Source organism: Protopterus annectens, chromosome 2.part2 (genome assembly GCF_019279795.1).
Source record: "Protopterus annectens isolate FY-2018-M chromosome 2.part2, PAN1.0, whole genome shotgun sequence".
Taxonomy (NCBI): domain Eukaryota; kingdom Metazoa; phylum Chordata; order Ceratodontiformes; family Protopteridae; genus Protopterus; species Protopterus annectens.
The window spans coordinates 483,100,987-483,126,991 of NC_056730.1; the positions used below are offsets into that span (position 1 = coordinate 483,100,987).

General features: G+C 43.5%; 1 protein-coding gene across 1 annotated transcript in view; it reads left to right on the plus strand.

Moving 5' to 3' along the window:
- Window positions 1–26,005, plus strand: part of IQGAP2 (IQ motif containing GTPase activating protein 2) — a gene marked incomplete in the record, with an annotated part of 4,327,392 nt that overhangs the window by 3,308,276 nt on the left and 993,111 nt on the right. The window contains 1 exon segment of the mRNA XM_044063965.1: window positions 15,349–15,557. Within this exon segment, the coding sequence (XP_043919900.1) occupies window positions 15,349–15,557 (209 nt within the window).

Below are 26,005 nucleotides of genomic sequence, written 5' to 3' on the forward strand. Positions count from 1 at the left end.
GAGGAAGCACCTAGACTCCCGTCAGGAGTCTCTCACATCAGACACCGATTTAGATGAATCAGAAGGGTCCCCATGGTCCCCCTCTGAAGATATCTCATTTGCTGAGATGTTAGAAATCCTTAGGCAAAGGGGAGGCTGGAAGTCCACCAACCCTACTGAAGATGAGTCTGGTCTCCTGAAGGCTTTCAGGTCTCAACCCTCCACCTCTTGGGTCTCTCCGCCCTTCAATGAGCTCTTGGAGCTGGTCTCACGAAGGGCGTGGGAGTCTCCGGACACCATGGAGTCTGTCCCTAAGAGGCCTAATAAATTTATTTCTTCCCCTCAGGATAAGTCTTTCCTCACTAAGGGAGTGCCAGTTGATGCCATAGTGCTGGCAGCAGCCACCAAAAAGGAAACTTCTTCCTCTATCCATCCTCCTAACAGAGACTCTAGGATCATGGATAGATACAGGAAGCACACATACAGTTCAGCGAATTTTGCCATGTGTTCACTGAACTATCTCACACATTTTACGAGACTACAAAGAGACCTCCTAAAAGAGCTTGAAGATGCTCTTCAGGGTACAGTAGATGGAGGAGATTCAGAGAAAGTCACATTGCAGCTTGCTAATCTCACTTCCATAGTGAACTCGTCCATGTGTCTCATTTCATATGCAGCTGATGGAACAAGTAGGGCAGCAGATACAGGAATTGCTCTCAGGAGACATTCCTGGAGATGCTCATGTGTTACTTTGCAGAGCCCTTTAAGTCATCCTTTGTCATCACCCCTTTTGATGGCTCGTCCATCTTTGAGCCCAAAGTTAAGGAAACTTTGACCAGGTGTGAGCAGGAAGGAAAGACTCTGTCTGCCGTTGGACTCCATTTTTCCAACCCTACCAGACCCTACCCAAAGGGTCAAAAAGGAGGAAAGATATTGTTCCGAAAAGCCCAAGGAGCCTTTCTGGACACAAATGGTGAACACTCCTCCAGGGGCAGAGGAGGGGGGTGATAATGGAAGACGCCACCCTAGTGGCAGAGGGGGTCCGCAAAACCAGGTTGACAGAGACCAGTACTTTGGGAAGCCCTACCAGCACTCCTGAAAAGGAGGCCCAACTGTCCTGCTCTGGAGGCAGCCGGGGGTCGCTTATTTTTGTTTCCAGAAACCTGACTCAAAATAAATGACAACTGGGTACAAAGTATAGATGTTAAGTTGTCAATCTCGCCTTCATTCTTGCTGGATGGGTTCGGAGCCGAACCTCGGCTCCGACTCGGCCACTTACTAAAGCTCGAGAGCTTATTTTACCGGCTCGAGGCAACCCTATATCCCATGATGCTAGGCGATAACTCCCCAGATCTCGTTTGCCGCTTTCGCTTGAAGGTGCGTTTTTTTACCAGCTCCTGGTAAGTCTTATAGATATATAGTATTCAGTCACCCTTTTGAGTTAAATTTTCACCTAGTTATTTCTTTCAATAGTTAGTAACTACCCTTAACTCTATTACTTTTTTATATACCTTCCCTTTTTATCCCTTATATCCCCCCCCCTCCACTCTTAGGGTAGGCCTTAAGCCTGCCCCTCTCCTAATTTTTCTTAGGGATCCTGTGGAGTGTTTGGGTGTGTCAGTATCCCTGACCTGAAGACGCATGCTCTTTGTGCACGCGAAAGCACTCATCTTTTACTAATAAATCGTTGATTTTATCATGGTGGTCTGCTTCAATTCTATTTTTCTTTGCAGTATCCCTATTAACATTTTATTGTTAATTTATAATTTTCGAGAGTGTGTGTGTGTGTGTGTTTTTTCTGTTACATTTGTGAACCCTCGACACTGTTATGTCGAAGGAACCTAAAGAAACTAAGGTCTCAGGCTTCAAGAAGTGTGACTCATGCTGTCAGAAAATGTCTCTGACAGTCACACTTCTTGTGTTTACTGCCTGGGACCCCTGCACCTGCAGGACTCTTGTTCAGTATGTCATGCATTCAGTCCAAGAGTCCTGCAGGAGCGCAGGAATAAACTTATACTGAGGGGCTTGTTAAAGCCCGATGGCTCCCCGACTAAGTCTGCGTCGGGGATGCCCTCAAAACCTGCAAAACCGTCGGCACCAAGTACTAAGCCTTCGGCTGCTTGCTCCTTGTCTGTGCCTAGATCGGCTCCGGCTGGAGCCGATCCCTTTGAGTCACAAGTTCCAGTCTCGGCACCACTCGGTGCTGATACCTCTGAGCCCATGCTTTCGCTGTCGGCTCTGGCTGGAGCCAACGTGTCTTCGGCTCCGTTGGCTCCATCTAAGAAGAGGTCAAGATCCCCTTCATTGGAGTCCATCCATTTGGCTCCGAGGTCTCCCCTGCTCTCGGAGCGGAGCCATCGGAGCCGATCTTCTCGGTCGTCCAGACTTTCAGATCACGACCTTGAGAGAGTGGTAAGTAGGCTGTTAAAGTCTCAGGCATTGGCCCAGATGATCTCTAGCCCGTCTCATCAGACGGTAGCTATTATGACTCCACCTGTTTTTCCTCCTTCGACTCTCCCTCAGAGTTTGGAGCCGGAGCTTCTCGGAGCCTTGACCGTTGTGGCATCGGAGCCGATACCTCCCCCTTCGGCTCCTTCGTCTTCCGCTCCAATCTCCTCTTTGATACCTTCATTGGAGGGATCCGGGTGCCTGATCTCTCTCATTGGCTCTGAGGGGGCGAGTGGCATCGGACCATTGTCCGACCCCGTTCTCCCTCTCGGAGCGTCGGCGCTGGTGAGCTCGGCCCCGACATCAGCCTCGGAGCCTTCCCTTTCGGTGCGGCCTGGGGTTCCTACCTCTTCGGAGCAGGGGCTCTCCGGCCTTTCTGATAGGGGAGCCTTCGAGGTGATGAGGAGCGTACTAGCCCCAGGGCTTAGTCAACGGTCAGCTCCATCAGCTCCTCCCACTACAGTGCCTGCTGATGTCTCTTCTCACTGTCTTGCTCCCGGACCCAGAGATCCAATGCCTCAGGTTTCCCCACTGGGAATTTCTTCCTCATCCGAGGCTTCTCCTGACCTGTCAGCGGAGCCTCCGCGTAAGAGGACATGTAAGAGGAAGCATGTGGACTCCCCTGAGTCTATTACATCTGACACCGACTTGGATGAGTCGGAGGGATCCCCAAAGTCCCCCTCTGAGGATGTCTCTTTCTCAGACATCCTAGAAATCCTGAAGCAGAGGGGGAACTGGTCTTCCCTTAATCCTTCCGAGGACGAGTCTGTGTACCTGGAGGCGTTCGGTTCTCGACCCTCCACCTCCTGGCTGTCTCCGCTTTTCGACCCCCTTATGGAAGTAGTGGCTTGGAAGGCGTGGTTGGCCCCAGATTTGGTGGAAACCACCCCTCGGAGGCCATCTAAATTCATTACAGCACCAGTTGACAAGCAATTCCTAACAAAAGGTGTACCGGCGGATGCCATGGGTGGTGGCTGCAGCCACCAAGAAGGAATTAGCTAATCCTTCAGTACCTATCCATCCTCCTAATAAGGATTCTAGGACCATGGATAGGTACAGTAAGCGGATGTTTTCTTCAGCGACCTTTGCCATGCGGTCGCTGAATTACCTGTGTCACTTCACCCGCCTTCAGAGAGATATTCTCAAAGAGTTGGGAGAAGTCTTACAGGATCCATCAGCTGCTGGGTCCCAGGATAAAATAAACTCACAGCTTGGAACCCTGAACTCAGTCGTTAACTCCTCCATGCGTCTGATTTCATATGCAGCTGATGGAGCGAGTAGGGCCACAGGCACAGGAGTGGCCTTAAGGCGTCACGCCTGGATGCGGCTGTGTAATTTCACGGACCTTTTCAAGGCGTCCTTCACAAATTCCCCTTTTGATGGCTTGGCTTTGTTTGGACCTCAAGTGAAAGACACCTTGACCAGATGCGAGCAAGATGGCAAGACTCTTTCTGCCGTAGGAGTCTGTTTCTCCACCCCTTCAAAACCATACCCTAAGGGTCAGAAGGGTGGGAAAATGTGGTTCCGCAAATCTCAAGGAGTCACGTCTGACGCAAGAGGTCAGTTTACCCCCATAGGCAGAGGGGGTAACAACAACAGACGCCGCCCTAGGGGCAGAGGGGGTCTACAAAACCAGGGTAGCAGGGAGCCTCTCTCTGACAAATCCTTCCAGCATCCCTGAGATGTTTCCCGATTGTCCACCTTCGGAGGCAGTCGGGGGAAGATTGTCGCTGTACCCAATAGCCTGGCTTTCCCTTACTCAAGACAAATGGGTACAGTCGATCATATCCAAGGGTTACAAAATTCCCTTTATCCAAACCCCAATTCAACAAAAGGGAACCCTTCCAGACATTCCACCCGGTCTAAGGGAACTAGCAGTATCAGAAATATCAAAACTGCTAGCAAAAAGAGCCATCCAGCCAGTCCCAGCAGACCAAATAGGGTCCGGAATCTACTCAAGGTTCTTTTTGGTACCGAAAAAGACAGGGGACTGGAGACCAATATTAGATCTCAGCAAACTGAACAAGTTTGTAAAGAGAACAGGATTCCGGATGGTCACGCTACAGTCCATTCTGCCCTTTCTGGGCAAGGACAATTGGATGTGCTCCGTGGACCTACAGGATGCGTACTATCACATCAAAATTCACAGGCGCTCCAGAAGGTTTCTCTGTTTTCGGCTGTGGGCCATTCACTACCAATTCAGAGCCCTGCCCTTTGGTCTCACTACAGCCCCCAGAGTGTTCACCAAATGTATGGCAGCGGTTACGGCTCACCTGAGACAGCAAGGATTCCAGGTGTTTCCATATCTAGATGACTGGCTCCTCACTGCCACCACCAGGCATCAACTTCTCCAAGCCAAAGCTTACACCATTCACATTTGCAGAGGGCTAGGAATCTCTCTAAATTTCGAAAAGTCTGCCTTGTCGCCTTGTCAGTCTATTACCTTTATAGGCGCCAACTTGAACACCTTACAACTTTCAGCAAAGTTAACAGACGAAAGAGTCTTAGATATTCAAAACCATGTCCATGTTCTTCTTCAGAGCAACAAAATTCAGGCCAGGTATGTCCTGAAAGTATTGGGTCTTATGGCGGCCGCCATAACACTTCTTCCCCTTGCACGTTTTCACATGCGTCTTCTACAGTGGATGCTGTTCGCCCAATGGTCTTTTCAGCAACTCCCCATGCACCACAAGATCATGATAACTCAAACTTGCAAAAGTCATCTGTCCTGGTGGATATTGTCCCCTCAAGTCCATCAGGGCAGACCCTTTGTTCCTCCTTCCCCAGTCGCCACGGTGACATTGGACACCTCCCTGATCGGGTGGGGGGGGGGGGCATTTTCAGGGCAGGATGGTCCATGGCACTTGGCAACCTTTCGAGCGCCACCTGCACATAAATGTCCTAGAGATGAGAGCAGTGCTTTTAATGTTGCAAGCCCTCCACTACTGTCTTCCCCTAGGGAACTATTGCAATCCAAACGGACAATATGTCCGTAGTGTGGTGTATCAACAAGCAGGGTGGAACCAAGTCCTATCCCCTGTGTCGAGAGGCACTCAGACTTTAGCAATGGGCGATCTCCTCTCAGCGGTTTCTGATAGCAACGCATATCCCCAGGAAGTCCAACTTCATAGCGGTCAGGTTGAGCAGAGCCATACTCATGCCAAACGAGTGGTCTCTCAAACAATCGGTAGCGGAAGAGATTTTTCAGAAGTGGGGCCTTCCTTGCTGTGATCTTTTTGCTACATCCCAAAACAGCAAATGCCCCGACTTCTTCACCCTCTTCCCCCTTCCAGGCCATCCCCTCAGAGGCGCTCTAGTCCAAGATTGGCCTCGGGGACTTCTCTATGCCTTTCCACCCTTTCGTCTAATTCCACAAGTAATTCAGAAAGCAACCGCCTTGAGAGCCAAGTTGATTCTCATTGCCCCTTATTGGCCTCGACAGATATGGTTTCTGTTCCTACATCTTTATCTTTTGGTACAGCCTTGGCATCTGGACCCAGCTCCAGATCTGTTGACCCATCAGTCGGGGCAGCTGCACCAATCCCTACATTCTCTCAACCTCACTGCTTGGTTGCTCCACTTCTGTCCTTAGCCAGGCTTCCTATGATTTCTAATCCCGTCCGGGATATCATAGTAGCTTCCCTTAAATCTTCCACCAGAAGGATTTACACTAGTAAATGGAAACGTTTCCCCTCCTGGGCAAGGAATATAGATCCCTTTACTGCCCCAATTCATTCGGTCTTAGACTTCCTAGCCTAAATTTTTCATTCAGGGTCTTCTGCCTCTACAGTAAAGGTTCAGTTGGCAGCCATATTGAATTTTCATACAGGCTTATCGGACCACAACATCATGTCCAATAAGCTTTGCAAAGCCTTCCTTAAAGGTGTATATTTACTTAAGCCTCCGATCAAAGACCCTCCACCTCAGTGGGATCTTAATTTAGTCTTAACATCCTTAATTCTCCCCCCCTTTGAACCTGCGGTCTCCTGTTCATTGAAATTTCTTTCCTGGAAAACACTTTTCCTAGTCACCATTACTTCTGCTAGGAGAGTATCAGAGCTTCACGCCCTCTGCATTCATCCTCTCTACTTAATCTTCCATAAAGACAGAGTTTCTCTAAGGACTAATCCATCCTTCTTACCCAAGGTGGCTTCGCAGACAAATTTAAATCAATCAATTGATCTCCCAGTTTTTTCCCAAACTATACTAATAGAGCGGAGCAAAAGCTACATTATCTAGATGTTCACCGCCAGCTCCGATACTATTTGGATAGAACCAAACAAATAAGGAAGTCTGATCAACTGTTTTTATCGTACGCAGAAAATAAGAAAGGCCTTCCTGTTTCCAAGGTAACCCTATCTAGGTGGCTGTCTTCTGTGATTAGATCTATTTATCAACTCAGAGACAGGGAATTAACTTCTAAGCCAAAAGCCCATTCAACTAGAGCACTAGCTACATCTACAGCTTTTCAAGCTAGACTACGAATAGACACTATCTGTGCAACAGCCACATGGGCCTCTCCTCATACCTTTGTTTTGCATTACAAATTGGACATGGCCTCCAGGGACAGAGCAACATTTGGTTCCACCATTCTTAAGAGTCTGTTCCAATGAGCCACCCAGGATGAAGGTGCTAGGGACGTGGTCCCATCCAGCAAGAATGAAGGCGAGATTGACAACTTGACATTGAGAAGTTATGTACCTACCATAACGTTCCATGTTAGTTGTCTTCTCTCGCCTTCTTTCTTGCATCCCACCCACCATCCCCCTAGCCTGGACAGACCGAGAAGATCTTCCCTTCCTTGAAGGGTCCTTTTATTCCTTTGTTCACTGTCTAGGTGTCCTAGGATATATATAGTGTAAATAATTATCTTTGGAGGTTTTTATCCCTCTTCCTCCTTCCAGTTGGAGGATTTTGTTTTATTGGCCTATGCTAGGTTTTTCAGCTTCCAAACGAGATCTGGGGAGTTATCGCCTAGCATCATGGGATATAGGGTTGCCTCGAGCCGGTAAAATAAGCTCTCGAGCTTTAGTAAGTGGCCGAGTCGGAGCTGAGGTTCGGCTCCGAACTCATCCAGCAAGAAAGAAGGCGAGAGAAGACAACTAACATGGAACGTTATGGTAGGTACATAACTTCTCATTTCCAGAGGATATTTCATTCCTTTCGCCACTTCCCCTCCATTGACAACAAAAATCCCAGAAGTTCCACCCAGTTACAGGAAACAAGCAACAGTAGAGGTCCAAACGTTGCTAAGAAAAAGTCATTCAACCAGTCCCAGCAGACCAGACAGGATCCAGAACTTACTCAAGATTCTTTTTAATTCCAAAAAAGACAGGGGCTAGAGACCTATTTTGGACCTCAGCAGACTAAACAGCTTTGTCAAGAAAGGGAAGTTCCGGATGGTCACACACCAGTTGATACTTCCCTTCTTAGGGAAAGACAATTGGATGTGCTCGATAGATCTACAGTATCCGTACTACCATATAAAAATGGCCAGACCATCCAGGGATTGTCTGCACTTCGGCTGGGAGCCAATCATTACCAGTTCCGAGCCTTGCCCTTTGGTCTCACTACAGCCCCCAGAGCATTCAACAAATGTAAGGCAATAGTGGTGGCTCACCTGAGACACAAGGAAATCAGTGTATTCCCATACCTGGATGACTGGCTCATATCCGCCCCGACCAGGCATCACTTACCCAGTCAAGAGATTATGTTTTTCAACTCTGCTCCTCTCTGGGCATTACCGTAAATTACAAAAAGTCTGTGTTACAACCATCGCAATCCTTAAGATTCATAGGAGCAGAAATAGATACTACCAATCAGATAACAAGACTGTCTCGAGACAGAATACATCATCTCCGTCATCTTATCAAGACACTCATAAAAAAAAGTCCAAAGCCACTGCAAAACTGGTTCTACAAGTGCTAGGGAAAATGGCTGCTTCCATCATTCTGGTTCCTCTAGCTCGCCTCCCTATGAGGGTATTCCAGTGGATGCTGTTTACTCAGTGGTCAATCTTAGAACTTCCCATCTCCCACAAGATAACTATAATCAAGGCCTGCAAGAAAGATCTACAATGGTGGTGCCACTCACAAACAGTTGTACTGGGCCGCTTCTTTATTCTCCCACAGTCTCTAACCACAGTGACCGTGGACACTTCCCAGATAGGGTGGGGAGGCATTTTCTAGGGAAGACAGTTCAAGATATCTGGCAAGACCATGAGGCTCACCTGCATATACATTTCCTAGAGATGAGAGCGGTGCTTTTAGCGTTGCAAGCATTTCAGGACTCTCTTTCTACAGGGACAATTGCAATTCAGACCAACAACATGTCGGTAGTATGGTATATCAACAAACAAGGGGGAACCAAGTCTTGCCCATTTTGTCGAGAAGCTCTCTAGGTCTGGCATTGGGTGATAGCCCTCCAACCACTTTCTAATAGCAATGCACATCCTGGGGAGATCCATTGTGATTGCGGCCAAATTGAACAGGGCCATCTTATGGCCACATGAGTGGTCCCTTAGTCAGAAGATATCAGATGTGATATTCTGCAAATGGGTCAGCCTTGCTGCGACCTCTTTGCATCACCTGGTAATGCCAAATGCAGCATCTACTTCACCCTAATCCCCTCAATGGGGGGGGGGGAGTCACCAAGGGATGCATTTGTTCACGATTGGCCCATGGGACTTCTGTATGCATTTCCGCAGTTCCTGTAATCGCAAAGCTGCTACAGAAAGCAAGATTGTTGGAGATGACCTTTATCTTAATTTCTCCCTAATGGCCTCGTTAATTCTGGTTTCCCTTTCTACAGCCTCATCTCCGGGATGAACCCTGGATGCTGGACCCGGTTCTAGAGCTTCTGACACACCCTTCGGGGATGGTTCATCCCAAGCTAGACAATTTGAGATTAACAGTTTGGTTGCTTCAGTTCCTTTAATTGCCAAGTTTCCATCCCTGCCCTCTCCAGTCAAGCATATAATTTTATCGCCTTATAAGTTATCCACTCAAAAACTTTGTAGAAGCAAGTGGAATAAGTTTGTAATATGGGCTAACAGTAAAAACACAGATCATTTTACAGCACCAATTCACATTATTCTTCAAGTTTTGGCAGATATCTTCAATGATGGTGCAGCAGCAGCTTCAGTACAAGTTCAACTAGCAGCCATCTCTAATTTGCATATAGGAGATAATGAATGCCCAATCATGGCTCATAGACTTTGCTAAGCCTTTTTGAAAGGCACTGTCATGTTAAGGCCTCCTCTTAAACACCCAATACCTCGTTGGGATCTAAATTTAATTTAACAAACATTATCTGTCCTCCATTTGAACCTTCTGCCACATGCGATATGAAGCATCTTTCATGGAAAACCCTTTTCTTGGTGGCAATTTCTTCTGCTAGAAGGGTATCTGAATTACAAGCTTTGTCCATAAAACCCCCATATCTACCCTTTCACAAAGGGTGTCGTTGCGCACCAGTCCATCTTTCCTACCCAAGGTGATTATGGAAAATAGCCTGAACCAGTCTATTGACCTTCCGGTTTTCTTCCCCAATTTTCAAAATAAAGAAGAATATTCTTTGCACTTATTCAGTGTTCATAGGCAATTATGTTTTTATTTACACAGGACTTTGGAAGTCAGGAAGTCAGACCAACTTTTTGTTTCATTCTCAGATGCAAAGAAGGGCTACCCAGTTTCTAAGGTCACATTTTCCAAATGGCTAACATCTTGTATATCCTATATTTACAATTCTAATAAGACCCTCCCAAATGGTACTAAAGTCCACTCTATTAGATCTGTTGCCACTTCTGCAGCTTTCCATGCTAGACTACCTTTGGAAAATATATGTGCAGCAGCTACTTGCGCCAACCTTCATACTTTCATCACTCATTACAAAGTAGATATGGCTTCCAGGAGTACAGCAGCTTTTGGTTCTGTGGTCCTGAGGAATATTCTGCCGTGAGCCATCCAGGAGTTCTATTGCTAGGGACACAGTCCCACAAGTGAGAATAAAGGCGAGATTGACAACGTCACATAAAGAAGTTATGTTCTTACCATAATATTCCATGTGTGTTGTCCATCTCGTCCTTTATTCTCACAACCCTCCCTCCTCCTCCTGCTTAGACCCCTGGTACACTAGTGGCAAAGACAATTTCATTTTGTGTGTGTGTGTGTGTGTGTGTGTGTGTGTGTGTGTGTGTGTGTGTGTGTGTGTGTATATATATATATATATATATATATATATATATATATATATATATATATACATATATATATATATATATATATATATATATATATATATATATATATATATATATATATATATATATGTATGTGTATATATATATATATATATATATATATATATATATATATATATATATATATATATATATATATATATATATATATATACACATACATACATGTGTGTGTGTACTTTAGTACACTTACAACTAGTTACCATGTAACTTTTATTTATGCACCTCTGGGGGGGGGGGGGGCAAACAAGATCTGAGGTAATCAGGCAGAGGGATTATGGGTAAAAATGTAGCCCACGAGCTTTGCTTAAGGCCTAGAGCTGAAATATTTGCCGAGATGGGTCTGACACATCGGCTCTGACCCACAAGTGAGAATAACGGATGAGATGGACAACACACATGGAATGTTATGGTAAGAACATAACTTTTTTCCCCCCACAGTGCCAAACTGACAGTACTTACAATATAACAAATCAAAATCAAGAAAATCTAAAGGTATTACTGCTCAGTGCTAGGAATAAACAAAAAAACTCCACTCCCTAGAAGCTGTCTTTACCCTAGAGAATGCTGATGTTTGTGTGGTCACTGAGGCATGGTTTAAAGCCAAGTCAAGCACACCAACAGTACAAGATTATAATGCCTTTCACACATTAAGACCAGATCCTACAGAGACAGGGACTAAAGGTGGAGGTGTCTCAATTTATATGAAAAATAAATGTACTACAAGGCTGGTCCAACAGGACAATGCACTTGAGTTTCTCCATGTTCAAATCACCATAGGTAAAATCCAGTACCACTTCCTCAAGCTATAGGTCCCTCACTATGACCCAGGAAACCCATACCATGTATTAAACTCATTGGAAATACTCACCATCCATCCCAATAACCATATTCACGGGCAACTTTAATTACCCCACTATTAACTAGGAATTCTGTATGACACCAAATGTACATGCACAGAGAGGTCTGGATTTTGTATACACAAACGTCCTGGACCACATTGTGTCAGTACACCAACCAGGGGTGCAGCATACTGGAATCTGGTCCTCAGTAATATAGGAGTGTGCTGCAAACTCCCTAGTGTAATGTCTTTTCTGGTAAGGTCAGAACTCAGACTGGTCTCCTTTGTAGTAAAAAGTAGAACCTGGAACCCTAGCTAACCATGGAATATTCAGGAACTACTCTAAGGCTAATTTCCTGCTGGTAAGTGATAACCTGGCAAAATTTCAAGCCCCCATAAACCCTGAGAGTACTGCTGCCTATGCAGTACTGTTCACAGCAACCCTATACAAGCATGTTAATAGCTGCATAGAGACAGCTGTACCAACCAGGAAGAACTACAGAACTAACTTAAAAAAACAAGCCACCCTGGTGGAATCACAAAATTAACAAGTTGTGTAACAGAAGAAAGGAAATCATGGCAAACATTTGGAGAAGCAGCACACAGGAGGATAAAGGCACTCTCGTCAAACTAAACAAACAGCTCAGAGGACAAATAAAGTCTGCCAAAGCAAAATTTGAGGTTAATTTGGTCTTCCAGGCCAAGGGCAGCCACAAGGCATTTTTTAGCTGTGTCCACACCCTCAAACACAGTGCACAATTGTATGCAGAGCTCATTGTAAATGAAGCCAAGTGTACTGAGCCAGAAGATGTAGCAAACCTACTGGCCAACAAATTCCACTTCAACTTTACCTCTTTCTTTCCCTTAATGTTCCCTCAAGAAATACCATCATATATAACTCCCCCTGCTATCACTAGGGAACAGGTCCTTAATGCACTGTCTAAGCCCAAGAGCACTGCATCATCGGGCACAGACAGTATCCCAGGATGCCTTATAAATAGCATGAAACATGACCTGTCAGGACCTCTGAAATTGCTGTTTAACTATAGTCTCCAAACAGGCTTTGTGCCTCATGAATGGAAAACAGCAACAGTCAATCCTCTACACAAAGGTAGGCCATTTACAGAACCTGGAAACTACAGACCCATAAGTCTCACTAGTCTCGTATGCAAAGTCATGGAAATGATCAATAATGACATAGTAAACCTCCAGACACTGGACCCAACCCAATTTGGTTTTGTCAAGGGCAGGTCATGCCTTCTCAAACTATTGGACTTCTTTGAGAAGGTCACCAAAGTAATGAATGAGGGCAAAATGTTTCAAACTGCCTACCTTGACCTGGCCAAGGCATTTCACAGTACTTGGGCATTGTTGCCAAACTCAAGTGGTTAGGTACAAACGCTTATGTTTACCTGGTGGACAGCCAACTGGCTCACAGACAGGACCCAATAAGTTAGAATTGGAGATTCCACCTCTACAAAGAGGCCAGTCACAAAGGGAGTCCCTCAGGGATCAGTCCTGGGACTGCTCCTTTTTGGCATTTACTTCTCTGAAGTCAAGGCCAATGTCACTGACCTCTGGCAAACTAAATTTGCAGACTATTGCAAATTAGGAGCTGTCCTTGAATCCCATACTAACACAGATATTCTCCAGGAAGAGCTGACAAAGACAGACAACTGCTGTCATAGCCATGGGCTGAAATTAAATGCCAAGAAATGCATAATAATATCCTTCTGGAAGGCATCCATCCCTGGTAACTATCATATTGACAACACACCACTAAGAGTTGACACAGTAGTTAGGGACTTTGGGACACACAGACAGTAATCTAGCCTTAAACCATCATGTGTCTACAGTAGTGAGGAAATCTTTCCATGTTGTGCAGCTTATAAACAAAAATATGGCATCTAGGTCCAAGGAAGTCATTGTTCCACTATATTTGGCATTCATCAGACCTGTCATTGAGTGCAGTGCCCCGTTTGGTATGTACCTAACTAGGCATATCCAACAATTGAAATTGCAGTGTTCTTGGCCTTAGAGAGAGCATTAAGGACCTTTTCCATAGAGGTAGTAGGGGGAGTTATATTTGATGATATTTCTGGAGGGAAGGTTGGGGGGGGGGTAAAGTTTGGAGCTGAATTTATCATCCAGGAGGTTTGCTATGTCTTCTGGTTCAGTATAGGTGTCTGTATTTACATTGAGCTCTGCACACAATTATGTATTGCCTTTGAGGTTGCGGACATAGCTAAAAAATGCTTTTTGGCTGTTGTTGGCCTGAGAGGCCAAACTTAACTCAAATTTGGCTTTGGTAGACTTTATTTGTCCTCTGAGTTATTTGTTTAGTTTGGGAGTGCTTTTATCCTGCTGGGTGCTGCACCTCCTAATTTTTGCCATGATTTTCTTCCTCCTGTTATACAGGCTATTGATTTTGTGATTCCACCAGGGTGACTTGTTTTTTTGTTAGTTCTGTACTTTTTCTGGTGGATACAGCTGCCTCTGTGCAGCTGTTAACATGCTTGTACAGGGTTTCTGTGAACAGTCCTGCATAGACAGCAGTGTTCTCAGGGTTTATAGGGGCTTGAAATGTTGCCATGTTCTCACTCAATAGCAGGAGGTTAGCCTTAGAATAGTTCCCAAGTATTCCAGGTTTAGCTGGGGGTCTAGGTTTTATTTTGACTTCAAAGGAGACCATTTGTGGTCTGACATTACCCGGGAAGGCGTTACAGTAGGGGGTGTGCAGCACTCTCCCATATTAGTGAGGACCAGATCCAGTATGGTTGCACCCCTGGTTGGTGTATTGACTACCCTGGTCTAGGGGGTGTGTGTTTACAAAATCCAGGAATCTCTGTGCATGTATGTTTGGTGTCGTATTGGATTCCCAGTTAATAGTTGGGTAATTAAAGTTACGTATGACTATGGTATTGGGTTGGATGGTTAGTGTTTCTAATAAGTTTAAATACATGGTATGGATTTCCTGGGTCATAGAGGGGGGCCTATAGCTTGCAAGGAAGTGGTATTGGATTTTTTCTGTGGTGATTTGAACATGGAGCAGCTCAAGTGCATTGTCCTGTCTAACCATCCTTGAGGTATATTTATCTTTGATGTAAAGAGAGACACCTGTCCCTGCCTGTGAAGTAGCTGGCGTAAATGTGTGGAAGGTATTATAATGTAGCACTATTGGTGTGCTCTCCACGGCTTTAAACTATATCTCAGTTACCGTACAGATGTCAGCATTTTCTAGGGTAAAGAGAGCTTCTAGGGAGTGGAGTTTTTTTGTTTAAACTCCTAGCATTGAGCAGTTATATCTTTAGATTTTCTTGGTTTTGATTTGTTATGTCAGAAGTAGTTTCAGTTTGGCATTGCCTAAAAAAGGCACTATGGGCGAAGACAATGTTTTAGCTAATATTCAAAAGCCTAGAGAGGAGAGGTGCAGACCATCTCTGGCAAAGTTTTAGTTTATTGTATTCCCTGTTGGAGTTTGCCCTTTACAACTATTAATTTGTTCTGCTGTTATCTGTCCATTGTAGATAACCACTTTTCCTAATTAGAAAATATTTTATTACTGTACTTGAAATGTTTTGAAATGTAAACATTTGCTCTTAGTGGGAGATTATATTAAATTCTGTGCATAGCACCGAGTTGTCTAGTTCTTTTTCAGAACTCTCCATATTCAGAACATGTATCAGAGTACTAAATAAACTTGCTTTAAATTGTGCGCAGTCTTGTTCAAGTGTGGAATAGACTTGCACAAATTAAGTAAAAATGTACTGTTTCATAATAATATATTATTTATAGAATGCTGTTGCTTTTGTGTTTTTAGTCAGTGCAGAAAATCCTCCTTTAAATGTTGTTCGCAAGTTTGTTCACCTTCTGGATCAGAGTGACTTGGACTTTCAGGAAGAGCTTGAAGTCACCAGACTAAGAGAAGAAGTTGTGACCAAGATCCGATCGAACAATCAGCTGGAAAAAGACTTGAGCCTAATGGATATCAAAATTGGACTCTTGGTAAAAAACAGAATTACACTGCAGGTCAGTACATCGATACGAGGTGTAGTTGATACAGTAAATTTTTGTAAGTCTAAGTAACTCATTCTTTTATAATGGGTTAATGACCAGTTTAAGATGGGTGGTTAAGGAGATGGCTTTAAAAAATTACACTCTTAATCTGGGCATCCCTGCTGATTCTTCACTTGGAGAGGTCTAGCAGGAATGTGTGTTTGATGAAACAACATGTATACCGTGGTGGTAGCAGATGATCACAGTTTACAGCTAGAATTTAAACTCTGATTATTTAAACTCTAATACTGGGTTGTATTGCTGGCATTGTCTAAAGGATAGCTGGGATTCCTGTCTTTTCCTTTTCCAGTGCTTGTCTCTGTGTATTAAGCTGTTCACTACTGGTCTTGAAATCTGTTAGTTGTTTCAAATTGCTTTTGCTGGCAGAAGATAGAGGGTTAACTGGATGAATGAGATTTTTTTCAGAGAATTCTGACTAGATATGTGGACCACAAATTTAGTAGGGATTTCGCTTTTTCACTGCTTATCAGCATATGACAAAAACAGTGTTAGAAAGAGTCAGCAGTATGTTGGTAAGGTAGTTCTATGCTATCCCTCTGCATATGTTGTTCACAAATAACTTCAAAGTGCTTCTGTTATGTACTCTTTCATATGGCTATTCTAAATGTATTGAATTCATGTGTTTCTCTTGGATGGCCTTCTTTGGCCCATGCATGGAACAACCACAACAGACAAGTGTCATGCAGAAAACAGTAGTTCTCTCCTAATTCCATTCACTTGAGCAGTTCAGATTTCATTCCAGTGTCCTGACCATCAGCCATTCTCTGACAGATTGTCATCTACTCCTTCCCTGTTACTTGCACCCTACGTTACGCTGTAGGAAGGATACCTGCTGTCCACCAGAAACTTACCAATTGACATTTTTGATATGTTACTGTTGGGTAGCATGTGGATAGTTTTGAGACTCAATAAAATAATCCACGCAGCCTCGGAGGGTTGATTGATTTCCCCATCCCTCCTTGCCATAGTTGCTGCAGTCTCTGGCAACCTAATGTTCATGTACTCCAGTAGTGCAAACCAGAGACATGCACTTACTTCCATGGACCTATTGAAATGCAGCTGTTGTGCTGTGCACACATAGTGTGGCAATGGACATCACCGACCAACTGCTGCTTGCTGTGTTTCCTGCCTGTTCTAGGAACTAGTCACGCTGCTACCTCACCCCCAGGTTTGGTAGGCTGGCAATGTTTGGTTATTTTCACTCTCCTTCACTAACTTCTCCTTCACTTGGATGGATGGTTGATTGATACGGGGGGGGGGTTCTGGTCCTGACTGAACAATGGTACAACTGAATTGGTTGTCTTGGTGCCAACTTGCATGGCAATGATGCTCTTCACAAGCTCAATCTACCTCCCTGTCCAACAACCGTCTACTAAGAAAAGCTATTCCAGAAGTTGTTGCCGCCATTAAACCACAATGATATCGCTAATGGGCTTTAAATATTAAGATCCAGGTTCAGATAAGTGATCCAAAGTTTGAAGCTTATTAGTGATTTCATTCTGACCATTACTTAGAATAATCAGAAATACTGTAGAACTTTTCTGAAAACCTGTTTGACTCTTTTTTTGCTTTATCTATCCTACCTTCTACCCTCCTTAACTCTCATCATCACTTTTTGTTTGACTCCCTTCTAATTACTTTTCTTTTTGTTATCAGGTTAACAGTTGGCTTTTATTGGCACAAGATTAATTTTAGACAGACTTCACAGACTGTTGTGGTAGACCAGCATTCAGACTAAGGCCTACTGATGGATAAGGAGTCTAAGGTTGGGTAAGAAATTAAAGAAGTGTTTACATGAGAATTCCTCTTCCTGACTTGTTTATGGTATGTCAAAGGCTGGGACACTTTAACAGTGATTGCAGCAAGCATTTACAAAAAAATTAGTTCGGTTTCCCTTTCTACAGCCTCATCTCTGGTGGTTGGTGGGCTATCACCCAGTGTTAGAAGAAGTGAGCTAGTTTTAAAAAGGCTACTTCAGTTTGAAGTTATGAGAAAGGAAATATCATCCCCAGACAGGACTAGACTTCATTCAAGACTAGTAAAGAAAGAAAGAAAAATGCAGATAAGATAAATCTGATGTTCCTGTACTTGAACAGATGGTGCACCCAAATGTCCCTAAGGGTGTTTCCTGTTGTCCTTGACAAAACCTCTGGCTACACTCACACTGGCTAGGTCTTCCCATCTGTGGCAGGTGTCATCTGATAAGACTGACTCAGTATTGAGGAGGAGGTGGAGGACAAGAAAGTTTTTCTCGTCAGAACAGGAGTTGTCAGGATTTATGTTCTCTAGACTGGCTTCTGTTTCTTCCTTACACTCATACAGTTCTCTTAAGAGCCCTACTACCCCCTCGAATTGGGAGCATATGATTTCAACCTTTGTGGTGTCATCTTGGCCCCTCAATTCCTCTGGTAGTCAAGAAGTTCTCTCATACCCTCATATTCTTCCTTATGTGGGCCCTGTCTCTGCACTGGTAGTGGCAGAATCAGTGCCAATCCCTGCATCTATTCTTATGGAGTCAGCAAATAATATTTCTTCCACACTGACACCTTTGGCATTGGTCACCTGTTTGGCACTGACCTTGTAGATGTCACGAGCCACTAAGGACCAAGTGGTTCAGAAATGAGCAAGCTGGTGTTGATGCCAGCTCCATTGTTGTTGGAGCAGTTATTGATTCCGGAGTGCTTAGCATTAAACCTCTCAGCACAGAAAGTCTGTGCTGTACCTTTGGACTCAGAGCCTTCAGCACTGACTTGTCTGTGTCAGTATCATTTAGACAGCACCACTGGCAATTTTTGTGGTGCTATTGACAATGGCCCTGATTACTAAAGCAGAGCAAATAGTGCAGATAAGACTGAAATCAGGTTTTTGGCAAATCCATATGCAGGATCTACTCATTCCATTCTGAGATACTGCTGAAGATGGAGCCTTCAGCTCTTCATCATTTTTACTTCAACAGGACAGTGGAACTTTTATGTTGTTGAGATCAGGGTGCCTTCTCCCAGGAGAGCTTTGATAATTGTCCTCTTAAGTCTTCCCAGAAAGAGCAATGTAAGAGGAAACATACTGACTCCCTTTTGGAGTCTCCCTTCCCAGGTATAGCTCTCAAGAATGGGTAGTTTCTATCCATGTCCCTTCCAGAATGTGCCACTCCCCCCCCCCCCCCCCCGGAAGACATTTTACAGGAGACCTACAAATCTGCTCCCTCCTAGGTAGTGTCACTGCCATATGAGTCTTTTCCCCTTAGGACTTGAATTTTCTTTTGGAGAGATTCACTAATCCACATTTTGAACCAACAGATTCTATCATCCTCCTCCTCTTCCTTTTTTCATTTTCTGCATGAGCTTAAGTGTCTTATCGCATTTATATCACGCTATCAAAAGATGAAAAAAGCAAACGCTATTTCATCTAACCTAAAACATCTAAACAACAAAATATCGAACATTCAGAACAGCAAATTTTTTCCCATGGAAAAAATGTGCTATTCCGAAACACATACACACAACACAAGCACACTAAAAAAAACAGCAATCCACACACACACACACACACACTTAAAATCCTACATCTAGCCCTACACTAAAACTGTACATTACTATCTATCCACTTACCTTAACCCAAACCCTAACCCTGAGGTCCATCACTATCGCACACTCACCTAACTCGTGCCCTAACCCTAACTCACTTAACCCGCCCCTAACCCTAATGTCCACACAATCGCACACTTACCTTAACCCGACCTGTAACTTTCCACCACAGCGCTAAAAATAGCAAAGCCACAGAAACGGCCAACAGAATTCTTTCCCTAGGAAAGAATTTGGTATTCTGCAGCTTTGTTATTTTTAGCGTTCACTCAATAGGGGTCGATATCAGAACATTTGAAGTTTTAAAACTTCGATGTTCTGATATAGACCTGTCTTATCAGTTGTTGCCATCCCTCTCAATTCAGTGCCACTCTTCTCTGTTCTTTGACAGTCATGTCATCTCTTTGTTGAATGTGTTTGATGTTCCTTCATCTAGGGCCTTCCGGTCAGTCAACCCTCCTAAAACCTACAGGGTTTCAAAGTTTCATTCATTTGCGCTTTTCGAGCACTGCAAGCCTATATATGATATTTGAGTGGTGTTGTCAGTAATTGTGTTTTAAGTTTAAGATTATTACTGAATTTGTCTCACCATAATGTCTCATCTTCTTAGGCCTTCGGGCTTCAAAATGTACAAAATGTAGTTTCAAATGTCCATCACAGACTCATCACTCTGTGTGTATTGTGTTTGGGTGCAAAACAGAAGTCATGCAACAAACCCACCACTAACAAAAATTCTTAACATCCCTGTTTAATCAAGGATCTTTTGTCTCTACTATTAAAGTCCAACTAGCGGGCTCTCTAAATTCCACAAAATCCATGGATCCCCTCCGAGATGAGCAGCAGAGATGCAAAACTACATCTTCCCCTTCCGAACCGGCTAAGCATGAGTTTAAAATATCTGTCTTCTGTCTATTAAGCCACCGTACTTGATTTTCCACAAAGATAGAGTATCACTTAGGCCTAATCCATCCTTTGTCCCAAAGGTCTGTTCTAGTTTCTGTCTCCAACAATCTCTAGAGCTACCAGTTTTCTTCCCAAAATTCTCCAATGAAGCAGAATACACTCTCCATAAATTGGATGTTCACAGGCAATTACGCCTCTATTAGACAGGGACTCAGCAACTTACAAGTCAGACCAGTTGTTTGTGTCCTTCTCAGATAATAAATTGGGTCAAACAATCACAAAGCTACTATCTCCAAATGGATCAGAGATGCATAACTCTCAGGCTCTTCTTCTTCTCTTAAAACTTAAACATCATCTCAAATCAATCTCTATTCTACCTATGGCTATGGCTACTTCTATTTTTTTTCATTAATATTATATCGGAAATGCTGCTGCTGCGTCTACTGGTCCAATCGCATCATTTGGTTCCACGGTACTCAGGGGTGTTTTCCAGTGAGCCACCCAGGATTTAGATCACATAACATCTTTTAGTTATGTACTCACCATAACTTCAGATGTTTGGGATCCATCTCGCCATCATTCTAAAAACCCACCCTCCTTCCCCTGCCTTGGAGATCAGAAGAGATTGAACGGTTTTGAGTTTTACTGTTTATCTTGTTCATAGCAGGGCGTGCATGTGTGCATGTATGCGGACAAACTAGATCTGGGAGACTGGTAGTGGTGCATCCTGGGATATAGTAAGCTCAGCCAATTAGAGACTTCGCTCTTAGGCAGGATCCCAAACATCTGAAGTTATGGTGAGTACATAACTAAAAGTTTCTTCTTGCCTTCTTACTGTCTGTCCCAAATACTCTTCTTCAGATTGTTTTCTGCTCTCCTGCGCATCTACCGAAAGCACTGCAATCTGTTCTCTTTGGCCTTCTTTGCAGTCTGGAGCTACTTGGGCTTCTGCTCTGATTTCTTCGTGTGTCCCATAGTATACATCCTACAACCCATATCAGGCCATCACCTCTAGCTTTCTTAACTTTTGTGCCTTGGTTGCCAAGGTTTCTGCACCATGCCATAGCACTGGTCGCACCACTGTTTTGTGCACCTTACTTTTCAGCTTCTTTGGCTTCACCTTTGACACACTGTACCGTTTGGCTACAGTCCCTCTATTTCAAGCTTTGACCTCCTCATTTAGATTTCCCTTCTGCCCGACCACCTCTTCCAGATACTTGAAGCTGGTAACTCGTTCCACTGTTTTTCCTTACCAGCTTCTTCTGATTTCCCCCCATTTGTGACCATTACAAATGTCTTGGTATACTCCATTTTATCCCTGCACCTTCAGGTTGGCACTCTATTTCTCTATCAGTTGCCAACGTTCTTGTTCAGTGTGCCTGTAGTGCTACGTTGTCTGCATACAGCAACTTTGTTGATCTGTCTTCTTTGACTTGTTTGCTAATGTAGTCCATTACTAGTATGAACAGCAGTGAACTCTGAGGTAAATCATGATGGTCACACACTTCTACCGGGAACCTTTCTGTGTGAATCTGAACATTGAACATACTTATGTCATTGGGTCCTTGTACATAGCCTGCACTAGTTCTACTAATGTTTCTAGGACTTTGAACCTTTACAGGTTTGCCCAAAATTAGCTTTCGTGGGACCTTGTCATATGCTTTCTCTAGGTCTAGGAATGCCCAGTTGGACTCTTTCCTCATCTGTAGATTCTTCTCATCTATCTGTCTCACTGCAAGCACTGGGTTGTTTTGTGCTTCATCTTGATATGAATCCAAACTGCTCATCTCCTATCTTGCTTTCTACTGCTCTTGTTTTCATTTAGTAGTCACCCTCTCCAGAACTTTCATGCAGTGTGTCAGAGTTTGATACCTGTCTGTTACCCACAGGTTTGAATGTCTCTCTTGTTCAAGTATACGTGCACTAGAATGCTTTTTCTCCAGTCATCTGGGATTCATCTTTCTCTCTGTATATGTATGCGCATACCCTCTGGAACTATTTCTCCCCAAACTCTCCCAACATCTTGATCATATCTGCCATTACCTTCTCTGAGCTTGCTGCTTTCCCTGACTTTGTATTTCTTAGTGCTGTTCTTCTTCTAGGATGGGCTTCTCTTTTTATGTCACCGTAAGCTGTCTGCGGCTGTACAGCTTCTGTGGGGTTTCTTCATTCAGAAGCTGCTGGAAGTACTCCTTCAGTCTTTAGTCTACTGTGAATTAGTAAATAGGCTAGGCTGTTTCTTGCATCCCTTATGAAGGGTTGTCTGATGAGTATATTCTTTATTTTTCTTTCTATGCCTTGCAACCTGCTAAGAGATTTGTGCCACCTGCTGAGTCACTTTTCAGAAGCTGGTAGAGTGCCTCTGATGTCTTGTTCTTTGCAATTGCAACTGTTTTCTCAGTCTCTGTCAGCCAGCATATATTCCTTCTTAGCCTGGCCCGTTTTGTTTTCTATCTCCTTTTTCCTGCAGTCCTTCATTCTTTTCTTGACTTTCTGGACTTCTATATTCCATCACCAGCTTTTGTTATGTACCTGGCTCAACTGCATACCTGTTCTACAGTTCTCACACATGTTGTTTTGGGGTGCTGCTTTTCTTCAGCTATACCAGTTTCATCTCTTCTGGAGGTGCTAGAGCCATGAGTATTTTCCTTGAACTGTTGTGCTTTCTCTTTAGTCAGCTTACTGGTCTTCAGCCTACTCTCTGTTGACCTTAGAACCCCTCTGTGACTACTGCTTGCAGCTGATTGTGGCAACCAATGCCATATGCTGTGGGCTAACTGTTTCACTGATGTTCACAATTGCTGATTCTACCACAGTGCCCTTTCCTTACTAGGAGGAAGTCTATCTGAGTTGCATGCCAGCCACTGTTGTATGTGATCTTGTGACTGGCTCTCTTGTTGAACCATGTGATGCCCACCATCAAGCCATTTGCCAGACAGAAGTCTAGAATGGCCTCTCCTTTTTTATGCTCATTGCCCCACCCATGTGGATCTAGACAGTCCTCGTAAACTGTTGTCTGTCTTGATACATGCATTCAGGTTCCCCATTATCAACACCAACTCATGTTGTCCTGCTTTATGTAGTAAGCTCTGCAACTACTGCCTGAATGCAATCGTTTCCTCACTATCACATCCCTGCTGTGTGGGGCATAGGCTGAGATTGAGTAGTGCCCTCTCTTTATACTGGAGTCTGATTGACATGAGTCCATCAGTAATACTGATGACATCCCTCACTGTTTTAAGTCTCTCCCTCACCACAATTCTCATGACATTTCTAGTCCGTCTTCCACCTGAATAATAGACTCTGGACCCAAGCCAAGTGACTTTGCTGTACTTCCCTTCCATCTTGTCTCCTGGACACAGAGGATGTCCAGCCTCTTCTCTGCCATCATGTCAACTAGCAGATTCCATACCTGTAAAATTTTTGACCTGAAAGACCACTCTCCTAGTAGGTAACACTTCTGCTAGAAGAGTGTGTTTTAACACCTTGAAAGAACTGGATGTGCAAAACTGATTGCATAGAAAGCTGTTAAAATGCTGTGGACCTGCAAAGATAGACAGCGCTGGAGCAAAGGACTCAAAAAGACTTACCAGTTGATGCTGAGGCTACCCATCCCCTGACTAGTGTGTCCAGAATGATGGATAGACTATGGAAATGAGTGTTTGTCCACTACCTTTTCAGTCAGAGCTTTAAACTACATAGTGCATGTGGTTAGATTTCAGAAGGATTTGATTGAGAAAAGTAACTAACATTCTGAAATTGTTACCCATAGGGGATCTGAGAACACACCTGGAAACCCAAGTGGCAAGAATCCATCTCATCTTCTTGCAAATCGTGTGTTTGATACCCAATGCAACTGATGGGGACAGCTAGAGCAGAAGGCTCCAGCTTGGCAATGAGGAGACAAGTCTGGGTGCTCCTTACAGATTTCTCAGACCATTTAAGGTGACATTTGTTAATGCTTCCATTGATATAATCTCAGTGTTTGGGTAAAAGGTGAAGGACTATTTGCTGCTGTGTAAGCAGGAGAGTAGAATACAGCTGTGGTGTAATGTTTTAGGCTTCTCAGAGGACCTTTCACAGAATCAACACAGAACCAAAAATTTATGGTTCTGCAAATTCCAGCAGCTCCAGAACAAGCAGCAGTGTGGCAAGGATTACACTGGTGTAGGGATCTTCAGTTTAGCCACTGCCCAAGAGGCAGAAGTGATCACAACTGTCGGGTACAGGATGTTTTGTCCCCGGCCTATATGATCTCAGCATTAACAGATTTCCGAAACTATATCTGTAAAACTTTAACTATATGGATCTAAGATTAGAACAGTATAAAAACCAGAACAATGTCTACAGAATAAAACAACCATTAAAAACTTCATATACACTACGTAAACCTTAAAATCCGCTAGATCAGTTCTGGAACTGACAATAGTACATGACAGTATGAGATTAAATCAAAGAATACGAGCCATAAACAAAGAATGTATTTGCCAGCATGACGTCTTGCTAAAATATCTGCTTGAACTGATTTTAGACACAGAATGTATTGCCAGCATTGTCATGAGCTCCTTCTTGTGCTATTATGAGATGAAAACCATGATGTGTTGTTAGTAATGCATAACAAATGTAAAGTAGAATTTCATTGCAGCACACTAAAAAAATGTAACTACCGCCACCTGCTGGTCCTCATTAAAATAGCAATAGTAAAATTAATGTTTGAGCCAAGACAATTTGAACATGAAAAAAAAAAAAAGTTACAAAATGCTCATGCATACATACAGTTATGTTGTGCCAGTCACACAAATTTAGAATACTTACGTGGAGCTGCTCACAATTTCTTAATGGGCTAATTAAAAATATTAAACACTATGTTAACTTCCTAATTAAAATTCCAGATTGATTGTATTTTACACGTTAAAAACAAATTAATTAAATGAATAATATTTGCATATTAAATAATATGTTAAATTAGCATTTTCTTATTAAAATGTTAAATAATATATTAAATTCCTAGGAAAAATTCCTGAGTAAAATATTAAGTAGTAAAATGTTTTAATTAAATTTAATTGGGGTGAAATAGTCCGGGGTCAAACTGTCCAATACATATTCTCATAGACAATAAATGTGAATTTAATTATGAAAGTATATCCAGTTGCACTGGGGACAAATTGTCTGGGGTCAAGCTTATCTTGCTTCCCAACTGTCAGGTCTCTAGGGGATCCTTTCAATTATCTTACCAGGATGAGTTCTAAAAAGTTGCCCAACTGTCCTGCTCTGGAGGCAGTTTGGGCATGCCTTTCCCTTCAGCTACCAGTGTGGATGGCCATCATGATGATGAAGTAGATAAGGGAAATTGTATACAGAAGTTATTCTCTTCCCTTTCTGAAATGTCCACAAGAAGCCCCCTCACCCCCTGACATTTCCACCCCAGCAAATGAGGGCAGCCTTGAAGAGAATTGAAGAACTTCTACAAAAAAGAGATCCATCCAGTATATCCCACCAGAACAGTGTCTTTCCATATTCTACTCCAGTTTCTTCTTAGTGCTCAAAAAGACAAAGGACCTCAGACCCATTCTTTACCCAAGTTGACTAAACCAATTTGTGAAGGAGTCATTCTGGATGGTCTCAGTGCAATCCATCCTGCCATGCTTGCAGGCAGGAGACTAGGGTTTATGAATCTCCAAGATGCATACCTACACATTATAGTAGCCAAAACATCAAGGAGATTCCTGCTGTTCCAGGTTGGAACCAGTTGTGTCCAGTTTTGAGCCCTGTCCATTGGACTCAGCACATCTCCCAGGGTGTTTACCAAATGTGTGTGGCTCCTTTCACACTTCATATGTAACTACTTTGAGTATGGATTTTTCCCTATCTAGATGATTGGCTTTTAGCAGCCCTGTTATGGAGAAGCCCCTATTT